The sequence below is a fragment of the Macaca thibetana genome, chromosome X, assembly GCF_024542745.1.
Source record: "Macaca thibetana thibetana isolate TM-01 chromosome X, ASM2454274v1, whole genome shotgun sequence".
Classification (NCBI taxonomy): domain Eukaryota; kingdom Metazoa; phylum Chordata; class Mammalia; order Primates; family Cercopithecidae; genus Macaca; species Macaca thibetana.
Genome location: NC_065598.1, coordinates 67,070,863 through 67,089,678, shown reverse-complemented (window position 1 = coordinate 67,089,678; position 18,816 = coordinate 67,070,863). Strand labels below are relative to the sequence as shown.

The following is an 18,816-nucleotide window of genomic DNA, read 5'->3' as shown; positions in this document are numbered from 1 at the left end:
AAAAATATAGAGAGACAAGATTATTCTAAAATTTATATATAAAACAATGGAATGAAAATAACCAAGACATATTATTAAAAAGTCAAAAAATAATAGATGCTGGCAAGGTTGTAGAGAAAAGGGAACACTTATACACTGTTGGTGGGAGTGTAAATTAGTTCAACCATTGTGGAAAGCAGTATGGCTATTTCTCAAATAACTAAAAGCAGAACTGCCATTCGACCCAGCAATCCCATTACTGGATATATACCCAGAGGAATATAACGCATTCTGTCATAAAGACACATACATGCAAATGTTCGTTGCAGCACTATTCACGATAGCAAAGACATGGACTCAGCCTAAATGCCCATCAGTGACAGACTGAATAAAGAAAATGTGGTACATATACACCACAGAATATTATGCAGCCATAAAAAAGAAAAGATCATGTCTTTTGCGGGAACAACGATGGAGCTGGTAGCTATCGTCCTGAGAAAACTAGCACAGGATCAGAAAGCCAAATAATGCATATTTTCACTTATAAGTGGGAGCTAAATGATAAGAACTTATGAACACAAAGAAGGAAATAACAGACACTGGTGTCTACTTGAGGGTGGAGGATGGGAGGAGGGAGAGGAGCAGAAAAGATAACTATTGGGTACTGGGCTTAATACCTGGGTGATGTAATAATATGTACAACAAACCCCTGTGACATGTGTTTACCTATGTAACAAACCTTCACATGTACCCCTAAACCTAAAATAAAAATTATAAAAAGAAAATAGTCAAAACAGTCCTGAGAGAGAATAGAACAGAAAGAATTACCCTATTCAATTTCAACACTTTTAATATAGCTACAGTGATCTAGACTGTGTGGTATCATTAGAAAGACAGAACCATAGATCAATGGAACAGAATGGAAAACCAAAAAATAATCCCACACAAATACGCTCAACTGATTTTTGAGAAAGCACAAAAGTAATTCAATGGAAAAAGATGGTGTTTTCAACTAATGGTGCTGGAGAAATTGGACATCCATAGAAAAAAAAACCCTTGATCTTAACTTCACACTGTATACAAAAATTAAATACCTTACAAAATTAGATGTAAAATGTGCACCTATAAAACTTTTATAAAAATACATAGGAGAAAATCTTCAGGATCTAGGCTAGGCAAAGAATTACTAGACTTGATTCAAAAGCATGATGCAAGTAGGGTGCAATGGCACATTCCTATAGTCCCAGCTACTTGGGAGGCTAAGGTGAAGGATTGCTTGAGCCCAGGAGTTTGAAGCCAGCCTGGACAACACAGAGAGACCTGGTTTTTAAAAAAATAAGTAAATAAAATTTTAAAACATGATGCATAAAAGGAAAAATTAATAAACTGGATTTCATGAAAATTAAAAGCTTTTGCTCTGTGAAAGGTCCTGTTCACTCTCAGGTCCTCACCTCCAAGATTGACAAAGAAAGAAGGAACAGCAGTTGTGCCAGAAGGGTCTATGGCCATGTGCAGCCTATTCCCTGCATGAACTGCACCTGATATGTGACTAAAGACAAGGCTGTTAGGAAGTTTATCATTCAAAATATAGTAGAAAGCCAAGTGTGGTGGCTCATGCGTGTAATCCCAGTGCTTTGAGAGGCTGAGGCGGGAGGATTGCTCGAGCCTAGGAGTTTGGGACCAGCTTGGGCAATATAGAGGAACACCATCTCTACAAAAATAAAAAATTTAGCCTGAGTAGCTGGGACTACAGGTGCATGCTACTCAGGAGGCTGAGGCAGGAGGATCCTTTGAGCCCAAGAGTTTAAGCCTGCAGTGAGCTGTGATCATGCCACTTCACTCCAGCCTGGGTCACAGAGCAAGATCCTGTCTCAAAACCTAAAAACAAAGAAAACAACAGAACATAGTAGAGGCCACAACTATCAGGGAAATATCTGAAGCCAGTGTCTTTGATGTCTATGTGCTTCCCAAGCTGTTTGTGAAGCTACATTACTCCATGAGTTGCACCATTTGCAGCAAGGTAGTCCAGAATCAATCTTGTGAAGCCCGTAAGAACCAAACACCCCAACCCTGATTTAGACCTGTGGGTGCTGCCCACCAACCTCCACCAAAGCCTACATATGGAGCTGAGTCCTTAAGGACTGAAAAAAAGCTATCCTCTGAAGAAAATAAAGCGAAAATTATACTTAAAAAAAAAAAAAAAAGAGATCCCGTTTAATGGATGAAAAAAGCTACAGACTGGGGGAAAAATTTTCATACCATGTGTACAATAATGGGCTAATAGCTCAAACGAACTCTCTAAACTCAACACATAAAGAAAAACAACTCAAAAATTAGCAAAGGATATGAACAGACATTTCACCAAAGAGGGATATGTGCATGACAATGAGCACACACAAAAAAAGATGACTTATGAGTCATTAGGGAAATGCAAATGAAAACCCCAAGGAGATACCAATACATCATTCTTAGAAAAACCAAATGGAAAAGATTAACCATACCAAATGCTGATGAAGATGTTGAGGAACTGTAACTTCATGGTGGAAATATAAGGTAGTACAAACAGTTTGGAAAATAGTTTGGCAGTTTTCTAAAATGTTAAACTTGCCCCTACCATGTGATCCAGCCATTTCAATCCTATGTATGTACAAGAGAAAAGGAATTATTTATCCATACAAAAACTTGCATGTAAAAGCTGATAGCAGCTTTATTTGTAATAGTTAAAAACTGGAAACAGCCAAATGTCCATCAACAAATGAGTGGATAAACAAACTGGTATATCCTTCAATGAAATACTACTCAGCAATGAAAAGGAATGAACTATTGATAGATGCAATAATGGGGATAAATCTAGAAACTGTTTTGCTGAGTGAAAGGAGCCAGGCAAAAAAGTATTATTACATATTAGATGATTGAATTCTACAAAAGCCTATAAAATAAAAATTAATAGTTACAGAAAGCATATCCATAATTGCTTGGGGGATGAGAGACCAGAATGAGCTGGATTGAGGGATTACAAAGAAAACTTGGTTGTGATGGATGTGTTCACTCCCTTGACTGTGTTGATGGTTTTAGCTATATATATATATATAATTGTACAGTTTAAATATGCATAGCATTTTGTATGTCAATTGTACCTCAATAAAACTGTTTTCCAAAAAATGTTATGGTAGGTTTTATAGGAGAAAGATGTGAAGAGAAAAAAGGGAACAAAGTTTGAGAAACAAAGAATTAGACCCAAGAGAAGGAAAGAGAATCCCTTATAAGAGCATGTAGAGACCTAGGCCTTATGGTTAGGCACTGCAAGATAGAATGATACTCGTATTTTCTTTTAGAAAGCCTTTATTTTTTTACTTAATAGGTGAAGAACTACTTCAGAATTCCCATTCTTCTATTGATTATTTTTCTTTCCTCTCATTTTCCAGTCTTGCTGAATAATTTTCTTAAAACATCCACTTCCAACACTGGAGAGGAATGTAGTCTTAGTTCTAATTGACTATTTCTAATATGACATGTTTCTAATCTACTATGACTAATGTAATAGTCAAAGGCAGTGTTTTACCTATTCAGGACAATTATTTCTAGTTGAAGAGGATGTTTTGTTCTTTGAAGGTCCTAATGGCTCCTATTCTTAATTGGAAAATATGAAGCTTCTTGATAGGATACGAGGGAGTCATTTATCTTACCTTGGTTTATAAGCAGTCTCAGTTTTCTTAGATTAAGAAATAATTATCCAGGTTATTTCTATCAGATTTTCCCTAGCTAGCTTCTTACCATTGAAAATTTTAAAGTTACTCAAGAGAAAAAAGTACTTTTGTATAAAAATACAGCAGAATCAATTACAATAGTAAAAACCCTGCAAATTCACTAACTAGCTAACATTAAGAAAATCATTATATATTTGATTAAATGTTATGTATCTCTTAAAATTGATTACTGTGAAGACTACATAGCAACATAGATTAATATGTACAAAACAAAATTAAATGGAAAGAATAGTACATGAAATTCTATATAAGCTATGATTACAACTAGGTAAATATACAAAAGAATAAAGTTAAAATTGAACATAGATAAATGAAAATAGCTACATTAACACGGTGAATTATGGGTGTTCTCTTTCAAAATTTTTATCGTTGTTGTTTTAATAACTTTTAAAATATATTTTAAGTTTTCTGGGGTGGTTCACTACACTCTTAGAGTCTTCATCCTATGCGTGAAATTTCTAATGTGTAGGAAAAAGAAAGAATATTGATTGCCACTTTATCTAAAACTTATGTTGACAAAGACTGATAATAAAATGCACTTAGAACCCAGTATAAAGGATATTGTGTTTTGGTTGCCTAAAAAAGAAACCAACAGCATCTTTTATTTGTTTCTAGAGGTGACTTGGGAAAGGTAGGGTAGCAACATCGCTGTGATTTTGTTGTTTCTTTTTAAACTTTAGGTACAAAATTACGCTGATGCTCTACAATGGTACTATTATTCTCTGAGGTTTTATTCACCTGATGAAATGGATCTGGACTTCGCCAAGCTGCAGAGGAACATGGCTTGCTGTTACCTGAATTTGCAACAACTTGATAAGGTCCTTTGATTTATCTATTTCCAGAGGTAGCAAATGTTCTTATGTGCAGTGGCAGAGAGATAAATGCCCTACTGTGACTTCTTGGCTGTTAGTTTAGGATGTTTGAGAGTTCCCTCAAATAGAACAAGGTCAAATTGACATTTTCTTGATTTTCATACTGAAAACATTGAGTGAAACTTCCCAAAGAAAGAGAGACTTTGGAATACTATTAATTCTATTACTTACCCTTTATTTTTCACACCCTATTCTGAAAGGTAATATACCATTGGAACTCCTGAACAAAGTTATCTGCTACTAACCATCTGTAATATTGTCCTTTGCAGCAAACTAAATTTTGAAGTACACATTTTTGTCAAGCATTCATTGAGACCAAATACTTGGATGAAGTGGCCATTCTTTCACTTTCTAGGTTATCTCTTGCCTTTCCAGCCACCCTAGAAAATGTTCTTTAACTGATTTCTTATCAGGACAAAATTCTAGAAGGTAAAGAAGATAAAAGCTTGTTTAAAGATAGAAAGTAAATACTTTCCAAAGCAATTAGGACATTTCTTCCTTTGGGTATCATATGGTATACACATAATGAGGGGTATTGGTTCTTGGAAGGACAAAGAGCTGGAAAGACAAGTGTGGACCCAAATGAAATATAAAGGTTTTTGTTGCCTTTCAAGTTTTAAATGACAGGTCTAACCTTTGTTCACCTAGTTGATTAAGGGTAATGATTCCAGATATTTTCTTTGAAGGTTTATTTTTGAAGGATTGTTTATCTGAGTTAAATACTTTAGATTTTCTTTCAAGAAAATATTTGCTATTTAGTTTATATGTTATAAATTCACAGCCCTGGAAGAGAACTTGAAATGTTGCTTAATTCATCATAGTGTTGCACAGGCTAGCATTTAACTGTTTCAGAAAATAGTTACCTACAGTTTAAGATCTAAAAGGAAGATGATCATGTAGATTTTGTTACCTAATTCTGCACAGGACAGCACTGTTTCAGAAAGGTAGTTGCCTACTGTTTACTTAAAGACCAATAAAGAAGGCAATCACAGAGCTTTTATAACTTCCATGATTTATGACACAGTGAGCCAGGCAGCTTGGGAAGGACCTATATCTGGATGTAGACATGCTAGTTGGGGAATGGGTGCATTTACAGGCCAAGGGAGGATATCTAATCAGCCAGTCAGGAAAGAAAGAAAGAACACAGTACCAGACATTGTGCTAGGCTCTGAGGTTACAGAGACGAACAAGGTATAGTTGCCTTCAACTCACCCAAGCAGCTGACATCATGGTATCCTAATGGGCAGATAAGCAGAGCATGGCAATGAGAGAAATCTAAATGTTGGAAATATTCTCTAAGTCAAGCACACAGGTGGTTGACATCACATAAATATAACAGCAGGGAACAGGGTTTCAATCACAGAGATTTGGACTCTGAGACAGTACACAAATCTTTGAGGATTGGGAGTGTGTGCAGACATACTAGAAAGAGCAAAGCAGATCTCCAAACCTAAAAGGACCAGGATATGAGACTGTTTTTAAGAGCATAGCCCCTGCATAGAGCCAAACAGGGAAGCAGTGACCAGAAGAGGAATACAAGTTGACTAGATACAGTTTTCTGAGACTTGAAGCAATGCTACTTACATCTCTTCTAATGTCAAGTTTGGTCCTAGAGCCTAGTATAGGGCTGAGTTTATAACTGGAAATTCAAGTGGTATTAATAGTGAGGTTAGGAAGAATAGGAGAACAGTAAACCAGGCGTATTTTAATGATGTGTACTCAATATGTAACTGTATCATTTATGGCCAGATTAGTGGTGAAGCCAAAGGATATTTTGAATATGTTCAAGGTAACTTTGTTGATTACTGTCAGTATATTTCTCCATTTCATCCTTCTTGTCTTGAATTTAGCAGACATTGATTGGATACCCTCCATATGCAATGAATATCCTCTTATGCACTAGGACAGACAGAAAGATGAAAAAAATACACAGTCCATCATATTTTAATAATCCCACCTCACCAGTGTCTGACCTTTGTTAACTTTCATTGTCTTTCTTCACTCCTTCCTTTGAGCTGCTTGAGCTTTGTTGGGAAAATTTATGAAACCATGTTTATTGGATCTGCTAAAATTTCATGTTTTTCCAGCTAGGTAGTCAATACTGACTCTTGTTGAGTTTTTAATCACATTCCCCACAGTGGTAATTCCAAAACATCTTTTTCTGCCTTAAGCACCCATGCTTTCTCCTTTGTTGCAGCAAAAGACCTTATTGTGTGATTTGCTGAGCTTGTAGCCACTGACATGAACTTCATCAGTTTCTCACCTCTTCACCCATCCTTTCTTTTCTCTTACCTACGAGAAAGAAGTAACTTTGTCTGGGGACCTTAATCTACAGATCTCAACCCTAGCTGTTTAATAATTCTCTATCATTCTCTACTGTTTCTTTTGTTTTCTTTCTTTTATTTATTTATTTATTTTTTGAGACGGAGTCTCACTCTTGTTGCCTAGGCTGGCGTGCAATGGTGCTATCACAGCTCACTGCAACCTCCACCTCCCGAGCTCAAGTGATTCTCCTGTCTCAGCCTCCCGAGTAGCTGGGATTACAGGCATGGGCCACCATGCCTGGCTAATTTTTTGTATTTTTAGTAGAGACAGGGTTTCACCATGTTGGCCAGTCTGGTCTCGAACTCCTGACCTCATGACCTGCCCGCCTCGGTCTCTCAAAGTGCTGGGATTACAGGCGTGAGCCACCGCGCCCGGCCTACTGTTTCTTTCTCCTGTTAATATAATTACCTTGAAGTCTTCTTTATCCAAAAATCTTCCTTCAACTTTGTAATCCTCCTCAAATTTCAGTTCTGTATCCTTCTTTTTGTGGCCAAACTTTCTAATCCAAAAGTACTGTCTATATTTTTTAGTGTTCATTCATTAAAAAATATTTATTTATTGTCTCCTATGTGTTAAGTACTGTTGTAGGCACTGGGGATATAGTAATGAATAAAATATATAAAAACCTTTATCCACATGGACAAATACTGCTGTCCCCATTATTTTTCACTGGGAGAGGCAAACAATAAAAAGATAAATAAGTATTATGTTATATTATAGGGGTCAACAAACTTTCTGTAAAGAACCACAGTAAATATTTCAGGTTTTGCAGGCCATACAGTCTGTGTTGAAACTAATCACCTCTGTTGTTGTGCCTTGAAAGTAGCCATAGACAGTATGTAATCAAATTGGTATGGCTGTGTTCCAATAAAACTGTATTTTGGAATACTGAAATTTGAATTTCATGTAATTTTCATGTGTCATAAAATATGATTCTTTTGATTTATTTCAGTCACTTAAAATGTAAAATTGTTCTTAACTTATGAACTGTACAAAAAATATGGTGGGCCAGATTTTGCCCAAAGGCTATAGTTTGTTGACTCCTGGTATATTAAATATTGATAAGTGCTAAGGAGAAAACTAAGCAGGAAAGGGTGACATTAAATGTTTTGGAGGAGGGTGAATGGTTGAAATTTTAGATAGAGTGGTCAGGGAAGTCCTCACTGAGAGGATTGTTTTTAAGTAGAGACCTGAGGAAAAAGAGCATTCCAGACGGAGGGAATAACAACTGCAAAGGCCCTAGGGTATTTAAAGAATGGCAAAGAGACCACTGTGGCTAGAGCCGAGGGAACATTAGGGCAATTAGGAGATGTGATCAGGGAAGTAGTGGTGTCTTAGTCTGTTTCGTGTTGGTATAATAGAATACCTAAGACTGAGTAATTTATAAAGAAAATAGGTTTATTTAAGCTCATGATTCTGCAGGCTGGGAAGTTCAAGGGCCATGGTGCCGGCATTTGCTTGGCTTCTGGTGAGGGCTTTTGTGCTGGATCAAAACATAGCAGAAAGTCAAAGGGAAGTAGACTCATGTCAGGAGACATAATCCAAGGGGCTTCCTGGGTTTATAACAACCTACTTTCATGGAAACTGTTTCTGTTTTATTTCCTTGTATACTATGTTTGTCCTCAACTGGAGTACTTGCTGCTTCTTAGCCATGATCTATGTTTTCTACCTCAGTATCTTTTTTCATGCTTCTTGATTGCAAATTACCTCTTTCCTGCATACCTAAAAATTCCGTTTTCAAAGCCTAGCTTAAAATTCCCTTTTTCAAAGCCTAACTCTTAATGACATTCTTAGCTTCCTGAGGAAATTTCCTTGTCTTGCCTTTCCTCCAAGACTTTGTAACAGTTCTGTTTATCCCCAGATACTTACTTTCTGCATTATATTTTAGTTATTTCTATACCTGTCTTAGTCATCTATTGGACTGTCAGTCACCTCCTTGAGGATAGAGACCATATCTTATCTTTATTTGCCCTTGTACCCAGCATAGTGCCTAATGCATAGTAGATGCTCATTACATTAAAATTAGTTATAGAGACTCAATAAATACCTGTCAATCAACTTCCTCTGATAAAGGAATTCCATTTCCTCATGCTATTTCTGTCCTTGCTACTATGCATAATTGGAAATTAATAGTGATTAAGATCTGTGAGTGCTCTTTGATTATCAGAACTGAATGGGATTGTATTATTAAAAATCATCCCACTATAACTTTCTCCAGCTCAGCTCTTTTATCTTTTGAGGGTGAGGAGAACACATTTTATTTTGATTTAAAATGAAATATTGAATCATAGGTCAGAAGTTAATTTGGGCAGGCAGGCCAAAGGAGTTGGGAAATAGATTCCTCTGAACTTTTAGTAGATTAGGTTACAGATTCATTAGCTCACACACTTGGCAACATCTTTTTGAGATAACAATGCTAATTATAGATCATTTCTTTGGTTTGTTTTCTAAATTGTATAAATACAAATTTTTAAATTGCTATTATCCATTCAGATATCTTCAGTACTTTGCATGAGACAATATTGAACAATGTCGTTTCATAGGTATCGACTCTGCCTTTGAGGTGTTTGTAGTGCCTTAAGCCCAGTAGCATGATTTTGCTATATTATTTTTGAGGATTTAAAAATGTTTGGTTTGTGCAAGTCATAGGCTTGAATGGATTAAGGATGAGGGAAATGAACTTGGGTTCTAAATACAGAAGCAATTTATCACACCTTGGGATTTTGCTGCAAACCATAATAAAACCTTAATGTTAGTTGACAGATGGATAATGACTTGTTTTGGTGATAATCTGTGTAAGTTAATGGGAATGCACAACTGGATACTCTTTAGCTCAGTACAGAAGTCTCATCCTCAGCTTGCAACTACAGTTTAGGTACATGAATGTCATTAGTACTACTATAGTTTGATAAAACTGAACCACACTCTTAAACCACAGAATGGCCATAAGACTTACAACAGCCACAAAGATGAGACTATTCATAGAATATGTGACCTAAAGTGAAGACAGTTATGTCTCATGTGCTGATTATATATTGTTTCTCTTTACCATATAAACTTCGAAAAATCATGCCCTTCTATTATAGGACCAAAAATGAGCTTGGGACCAGCAGACATAAACTAGTGATATTCACTAGATGGCACTGTGGCCTCTGTACTTCATCAGCTTGTGCTTGACTGATTCTGAGTTTTGTTTTGTAATTCTTAGGTAGATGTACCTTTCCCACAAATGCATCTATATGGATGTAAAAAAAAAAAAAAAAAAAAAAGCACTAAAGAAACATCAGATGAAGGTCAGCTGTGACTTATTTGATACAGCTGTACTGTAAAAATACCCTAATTGAGATTTCAAGTCAACGAATATTGAATGTCTAATCTGTGCCAAGCACTATAGAATAAGTAGAAGACATGATCTATTCTGTAAGTGAGCCTAAAATATTAATGCAGAAACAATATTTACATATATAAAATAATTAGAAAACAATAAAATACTGTTCAATCACTCATCATTGTGTGGTATATACCAGATGAACTTAGAATAGGATTATATAGATGAGGACATTTGTGAATATTGATTGAATGTACATATGATGTGAAGCTGAAAAGAGTAACTGATTTGTTAGAAGATAGAGTCAGATCTTAAGGGACCTTAATAGGTTGAAGTGATGAGCCTATTCTAGCAAGACCAAGACAAACAGGAAACAACAAAACATCCTCTAATTGGATCCCCAAAACCAATTGTACAAGAACAAAATAGATAAAATACGGCTTTAACAGCAGCATATGTGAATCACTTGTACATTTGATTGACTATAAGCACTGCATAAGCCAAAAATACTAAGAAAGTTTACTCAAATTAGGTTGAATCAATAGAGATTTAATGTATAGAAGGAGAAAAAGTGGCAATTACCCTCTATTCTGCTCTGGTTAGAATATATCTGAAGTACAGATTCAATCAAACACAGACTGAAAATATTCAGAAAAAAAAATTTAAAAAATAGCAATACAACATAGAAAATAATGCAAATATAAAACAATACAGTGTAACAACTATTTACAGAACACTTACATTGTATTAGGTGTAAGTAATCTAGAGATTATTTAAAGTATACAAAAGGATGTGTGTAGGTTATATGCAACTACTATAAGGAACTTGAGCATCTGCAGGTTGTGATATCTGAGGGTGTCCTGGAACCAATCCTCTACAGATACTAGGGAACAGCTGTATAGACAGCTCTTGACTTACAAGGGTTCGATTTAGGATTTATCAATCTTATGATAGTATGAAAGCAATACTCATTCAATAAGCTCCTCAAGTTACCATGGGGTTATGTCTGGATAAATCCATCATAAGTTGAAAATGCACTTCCTACTTAGGATATTTTCAGTTTACCATGGGTTTATCAGGATGTAACCCCATCATGAGTTGAGGAGCATCTGTATTGTATTGGATTGAGGGGCACCACTTATGAAGGAGGATATTGACAAACCCAAGTGTGCCAAGAGGAAGGCACTCAGGATGGTGAGAGCACTAAACACCATCTTATTTGAAGAACAGTTAAAGGAAGTGTGGATGTTAAACTTGGGAAATGGAAGATTTAGGAGAACATGATAGCTTTTTTCTAATGTTTGAATGACTGTCAGGGAGTAAAGAAATTAAATTTATTTCATGAGTGTTTCCTTGGTTGAGACCTACAAAGAGTGAGATTTTGGATTATCATAAGGAAACCCTTTCTAATGATTTGACATACCAAAACACTGAAATGGATTTTCTTAAAATAGAGTGAATTCTCTCTTCTTGAATATATTTAAGTAAAGACTGAATGACTTGGTATAAATGTTATAGAGGAGATTCAAGCATCAGAAGAATTTTTTGACTAAGAGAACTTTGAGGTATCTTCTGCCCACATTTTTCTAAAATATCAGTATAACCTGATAAAATTTATTATAGTCAAAGAGGATTTTGTGGGGGACTAGGCTCATTAATCACTGAATTTTAAAACTAAAGGAACCCTTACAAGGCATTACTAATTTATTTTAAAATGAATTTATAAAAATATAATTTACATACAAAAATGCATTCATTTTAGGTATAGTTCGATGATTTTGACTAATTTATACCCCAAATTTACCCACTACCATGGTCTAGATATAGAAGACTTCCATTATCCCAAGAGATTTCCTTGTGTTCCTTCCCAGTCGATCCTCACCTCCACTCCCAGCCCCAGGCAATGACTGGCATGCTTTCCAAAACTATAGGTTAGATTTATCTTTCGTAGAGTTTCATATAAATGGAATTATATGGTATGTACTTCACCTGTTTTTAAAATCTTGCTTCTTTCACTCAAGTTTAGAATTTTAGAGAATCACCCTTGTTGTTGAATATATCAATAGTTTTTTTTTTTTAATTGCTGAGTAGTAGTCCATTGTGTGGATATACCACAATTTGTTTATCTGTTCATCTGCTAATGGGTATTTTTGTTGTTTTCGTTTGAGGCTATTATGAATAAAGCTACTATGAACATTGAAGTACAGGTCTTTGTGTGGGTGTTTGTTTTGGTTTCTCTTTGGAGAAACCAAAGTTTCTAGAAATGAAATTGCTGGATCATATGATAAGTGTATTTTTAAGTTTATAAGAAACTCTCAAGCTGTTTTCCACAGCAGCTGTACCATTATACATACCTACCAGCATACCAGCAATGAATGAGAATGCCAGTTCATCTACATCCTTGTCAACATATGGCATTTCCAATCTTTTAAGTTTTAACTGTTCTACTAGATATGTTATGGGTTTTCATTTAATGAAATCAAATTTATTATATTTTTCTTTTATGGTTTATGTCTTATTGTGTCTTAGTTAAGAAATCTCTGCTTACATCAAAATGGCAAAATAATTCTTCTATGCTTCCTTCTAAAAATTTTATACTTTTAGCTTTTGTGTTTAGGTCTGTGATCTATCTTGAATAAAGTAAGTGTGTGTGTGTGTGTGTGTGTGTGTGTGTGTGTGTGTGTGTGTGTGAGAAATAGATCGTTTCATTTTTTTTTCCATGTAGACATCATGTTGTTCAAGCGCCAGTATTGAAAGACTATCCTCTCTCCATTGAATTGCCTTGGCACTTTTGTCAAAAATCAGTTGGTCATAAGTGTTTGGATCTGTTTCTGGACTGTATTATATTTCATTGGTTCCAGATATCTATTCTTATGCTAATACCTCATTCTCTTGATCATTGTAGTTTTATAGTAAGTAGAAAACTTAAGCTGTGTAAATCCTTTGTTCCTTTTTGGAATCATTTTGACTATTCTAGATTATCTACATTTTCATTTAAATGTTAAAATTAGCTTGTCAACTTCTACAAAAATGCCTGCTGGAATTTCGATTGAGATTGCATTGAATTTAAAGATCAATTTGGAGACAGTTAACATCTTAACAGTATTAATAAGTATTCCAATCCATTAATACAGTGTAGATCTCTACTTATTTAGGTCTTCTTTAATTTCTCTCATCAATATTTTGTAGTTTTCAAGCACAAAAATCTTGTATATATTTTGTTAACTTTATCCTAAAGAATTTATGTTTTTGATGATATTGCAAATGATCTTGGTCTATTAATTTCAATTTCCAGTTTTTCATTGCTAACATATAGAAATTCAATTGATTTTTTTCAATTGTGGTAAAATATATATATATAACATAAAATTTACCACTGAAAGTGATTTACAGTTAACCATTTTAAGTATACAGTTCAGTGGCATTAAGTACAGGCACATTGTTGTAAAACCACCACCACCATCTGTCTTCAGAACTCTTTTTATCTTGCAAAACTGAAACACTATACCCTTTAAATAAAAATTCCCCATTTCCCCTCCCCCTAGTCCCTGGAAACTACCATTCTATGTTCTGTCTCTATGATCTTGACTATTGTAAGTACTTAATATAAATTGGATCATGTAGTATTTGTTCTTTTGTGTCTGGCTTAGCAAATTGTCCTCAAGGTTCATCCATGTTGCAACATGTGTCAGGATTTCCTTCTTTTTTAAGGTTGAATAATATTTCATTGTATGTATATACAGTCACGTGCCATATAACATTTTAGTCAATGATGGAACACATATACAACAGTAGTCCCATAAGATTATAATGGAGATGAAAAATTCCTATCACCTAGTACTTGCTATACTATATTTTATTGCTATTTTGTTTTATTTTCTTTTATTTTTTGAAACGGAGTCTCAGTGGTACAATCTCAGCTCACTGCAACCTTCACCTCCTGAGTTCAAGTGATTCTCCTGCTTCAGCCTCCCAAGTAGCTGGGATCGCAGGCGTGTACCACCACACCCGGATACTTTTTGTATTTTTAGTAGAGACGAGATTTCACCATGTTGGCCAGGCTGGTCTTAAACTCCTGACCTCAGGTGATCCTCCCATCTTGGCCTCCCAAAGTGTTGGGATTACAGGTGTGAGCCACCACGCCCAACCTTTTATTGCTATTTTAGAGCACATAAAACAAAATTAACCATAAAACAGCCTCAGACAGGTCCTTCAGGAAGTATTCCAGAAGAAGGCATTATCATAGTAAGTGACAGTTCCATGCATGTTATTGCCCCTGAGGACTTTCCAATGGGACAAGATGTGGAGGTAGAAGACAGTGATACTGATGATCCTGACCCTGTGTAGGTCTAGACTAATGTGTTTGCTCATGTCTTAGTTTTTAACAAAAAAGTTTGAAAAGTCAAAAAAGATTTTAAAATGTTAAAAATCAAAAATCTTATAGAATAAGGATATAAAAAGGAAATATTTTTGTATAACTGCACAATGTTTGTATTTTAAGCTCGGTGTTATTACAAAATACTCAAAAAGTTTTTTAAATGTTAAAAAGTTTATAAAGTTAATGTAAATGACGAGTTAATGGGTGCAGCACACGAACATGGCACATGTATACATATGTATCAAACCTGCACGTTGTGCACGTACCCTAGAACATAAAGTATAATTAAAATAAATAAATAAATAAATAAATAAAGTTACAGTAAACTACATTATTGAAGAAAGAAAAATATCATTTTATAAATTGAGCATAGCCTAAGTATACAGTGTTTATAAAGTCTATAGTAGTATACAGTAATATCCTAGGCCTTCGCATTCACTCACCACTCACTAACTTACCCAGAGCAACTTCCAGTCCTACAAGCTCCATTCATGTAAGTACCCTATACAGGTGTACCATTTTTTATCTTTTATACTCTATATGTACTGTACTTTTTCTAGGTTTAGATATGTTTGGATATACAAATACTTACCATTAAAATTGCCTACAGTATTCAGTACAGTCACATGCTGTAGAGATTTGTAGCCTAGGAGCAATGGGCTATACCATATAGTCGTGTATAGTAGGCTATACCATCTAAGTTTGTGTAAGTACACTACGGTGTTCGCACAAAGATGAAATTGCCTAATGGCACATTTCTCAGAATGTACCCTTGTTGTTAAGTGACACATAACTGTACCACAGACACTTGGGTTGCTTTGACATTTTGGCTATTATGAGTAAATACTTCTATGAACATAGATATTACAAGTATCTTTTTGAGTTCCTGCTTTCAGGTTTTCTTTTAGTATTTACCTAATAATATAATCTTTGGATCAGATGGTAATTCTATGTTTAGCATTTTGAACAATCATCATACTTTTTTCCACAATGGTCGTACCATTTTACATTCCCACCAGTAATACACAAGTATTCCAATTTCTCCACATCCTGGTCAACACTTACTATTTTTAAGTTTTTTGACAAAAGCCATCCTCATGGGTTTGAAGTGTTCGCTTATTGTGTTTTTGATTTGCATTTCCCTAATGACCAGTGATGTTGAACATATTTTCATGTGCTTATTGGCCATTTGTGTATCTTCTTTGGAGAAACGCCTATTGAAGTCCTTTGCCCATTTTTAATTGGGGTTTGTATTTTATAGTGGTTGAGTTGTAGGAATTATTTATATATTTCAGATATTAACCCCTTACCAAAATATGACTAGCAAATATGTTTTCACATTCTGTGGGTTGTCTTTTTCTTAGTGTCTTTTGAAGAGCAGTAGATTTTTAAAAATTTTTGATGAGGCCCATTTATCTGATTTTTCTTTTGCCGACTGTGCTTTGGGTGTCATATCCAAATCATTTCCAAATCCAATGTCATGAAGATTTTCGCATGTGTTTTCTTCTAAGACTTGTGTAGTTTTAGCTCTTATGTTTACACCTTTAATCCATGTTGAGTTAATTTTTATGTGTGATATAAGGTAAAGATCCAATTTCTTTCTTTTGCATGTGGATATCCTGGTTTCCCAGCACCATTTGTTGAAAAGACTGTCCTTTTCCCATTGAATAGTTTGGGAACCCTTGTCAAAAACCATTTCACCATATATGTGAGGGTTTATTTCTGGGCTCTCTATTACATTCCATTGGTCTATATGTCAGTCCTTATCTCAGTACTATACTGTTTTGATTACTATATCTTCATAGCTAAGTCTTGAAATCAGGATCCCTTGAAACTTCATATGAATTTTAGGATGGGTTTTTGTATTTATGGAAAAAAAATGCCCTTGGAATTGTCACAGGGATTACATTGACTCTGTAGATCACTTTGGGTACCTTGATTTTTTAGTGTTTATCTTTTACTGTGGTAAAATATACATTATCTTCATTCCTTCTTAACTTCAAATTTTTTCTCCTTTTTGACTTTTAGTCTCTTTTGGCATTATTGGCTGTATTTATTTACTTTTGACTTTCTTCTTGTTAGTCTTCATTTCTGAAATTACTTCTTTTACTTCTAATATTTTCCTTAGCTCTACCACCTCATTTCTGAGTTTTTCTAATTATTACTATGGTTTTGTTTGTTTGTTTGTTTGTTTGAGACTGAGTCTCGCTCTGTTGCCCAGGCTGGAGTGCAGTGGTGCTATCTCGGCTCACTGCAACCTCCGCCTCCCAGGTTCAAGCAATTCTCCTCCCTCAGCCTCCCGAGTAGCTGGGATTACAGGCACCCGCCATCATGCCTGGCTAATTTTTGTATTTTTGTAGAGATGAGGTTTCATCATGTTGGCCAGGCTGGCCAGGCAGAGCTCCTGACCTCAGGTGATCCGCCCTCCTCAGTCTCCCAAAGTGCTGGGATTGCAGGTGTGAGTCACCATGCCCCGCCTCTAATTCTTATTTATGTTGATCTTTCATATCTTGTATCATTTTTAAATGTGTTTAGCTCATTTTGAAATAGTCAGTTATGATTTTGACCTTTTTTTAAGCACATTTTTGTGACATGCTTTCATTTTCTGTGGGGATACTTTGCTGCTGCTGCCTTTTTTTTTTTTTTTAACAACTTTTTAGAGTATTTACCTTAAAGCTTTACTATTTCTCATTTTGATGTGAAATTAGTTTTCCTTAACTTATAAAAAGGTAGACATTTAGAAAGTGTTACTACTTCACAGAGCTCCCTTTCTTGTTTTCGGTTTGGTTTGGTTTGTTAGTGTTTAAAAATAAGGCAACTTTTTTTCTGAGATTTCCTGGCTCTGCTTCTCCCTGTCTTTTGGTGTACACCCACACTGTCCAATGTGATAGCAATGAGGCATGTGTGGCTATGTACATTTAAATTTAAATTAATTAAAATTAAATAAAGTTATAAAAATTTATTTCTTCAATGGCAGTAGCCACATTTCAAGTGCTAAATAGCCATGTGTGACTAATGACCATTCTATTGAATAGCACAAATGTAGAACATTTCCACCATCACAGAACTCTATTGGATAACACTGATCTATACCTTTTCTTTCATCTTTGTTGTCACTGTCCTGTTCAGTTTTTTATTGTACTCTCAGCAGTTTCTCCTTAGTGCGGAGCCTGTCTCAGAGGCATATATATATATATGCCATATGTATATATATGCCATATATATATGCTCATATGGCATATATGTATATATATACACACAGCTACCTTTGCTAAAGTCTCTTAATAATTGTAATAATTTGCTTATAAATTCTTCTGGGTTGTCTGCATATCCAATTATATAAGTTGACAATTGTGTTTCTTCTTTTTCAATATGCTTTATATATTTCTTGTCTTATTTTGTCTAATAATTCAACTACTATGTTGAATTAAAGTGGTGTTTCGGATTTAAAAGGTAAAGCTACCATAAATTGCCATTAAGTATGATGTTTGCTTTAGGGTTTTTTTTGTGTTGTTGTTGTATAGATACGGTATTAGTTCCCTAGGGATGCTATAACAAAGTACTACAAATTGGGTGGCTTAAAACAACAGAAATGTATACACTTATAGTTCTGGAGGCTGGAAGTCCAAAATCAAGGTGTCGATAAAGCTATGCTCTCTCTGAAGACTTTAGCAGAGGATTCTTCCTAGATTCTAATGTTTGCCAGTAATCCTTAACTTGTAGGTTCATCACTCCAATTTCTGCCTCTGTCATTGCATGGTGTTATTACTGTCTTCTGTCTTCATATGGTGTTCAACTATCTGTGTCTGTGTCCAAATTTCCCTCTTCTTATAAGGACACCAGTCATTGGATTAAAGCTCATCTTATCCATTATGACCTCATCTTAACTTGACTATATCTACAAAGACCTAATTTCTAAATTAGGTTGCATTCTGAGGCTCTATGATGGGCACGAATTTTGGAGGGGACAATATTCAACCCAGTACAGATAACATACATCAGATTTGGGAAGTCCTCATCTATGGCTCATTTGTTAAGAGGTTTTATGTTTTGTTTTCTTGGGATGATCATATGATTTTTTTTTCTCCTTTATGTCACTAATGTGTTGAATTATATTGATGGAGTTATTTATTGATTTTTTTTTTTTTCTGAGATTTGCCCTGTCAA

At 35.0% G+C, this 18,816-nt stretch overlaps 2 protein-coding genes across 2 annotated transcripts in view; one reads left to right on the top strand and one right to left on the bottom strand.

Annotated features, from left to right (window-relative positions):
* LOC126946196 (60S ribosomal protein L37-like) overlaps window positions 1-18,816 on the bottom strand; it is a 321,281-nt gene that overhangs the window by 164,925 nt on the left and 137,540 nt on the right. The gene's annotated exons all lie outside the window — the stretch shown is intronic.
* Window positions 1-18,816, top strand: part of TEX11 (testis expressed 11) — a 323,712-nt gene that overhangs the window by 201,823 nt on the left and 103,073 nt on the right. The window contains exon 16 of the mRNA XM_050776219.1: window positions 4,427-4,564. Within this exon, the coding sequence (XP_050632176.1) occupies window positions 4,427-4,564 (138 nt within the window). The remainder of the gene's footprint in view (window positions 1-4,426; window positions 4,565-18,816) is intronic.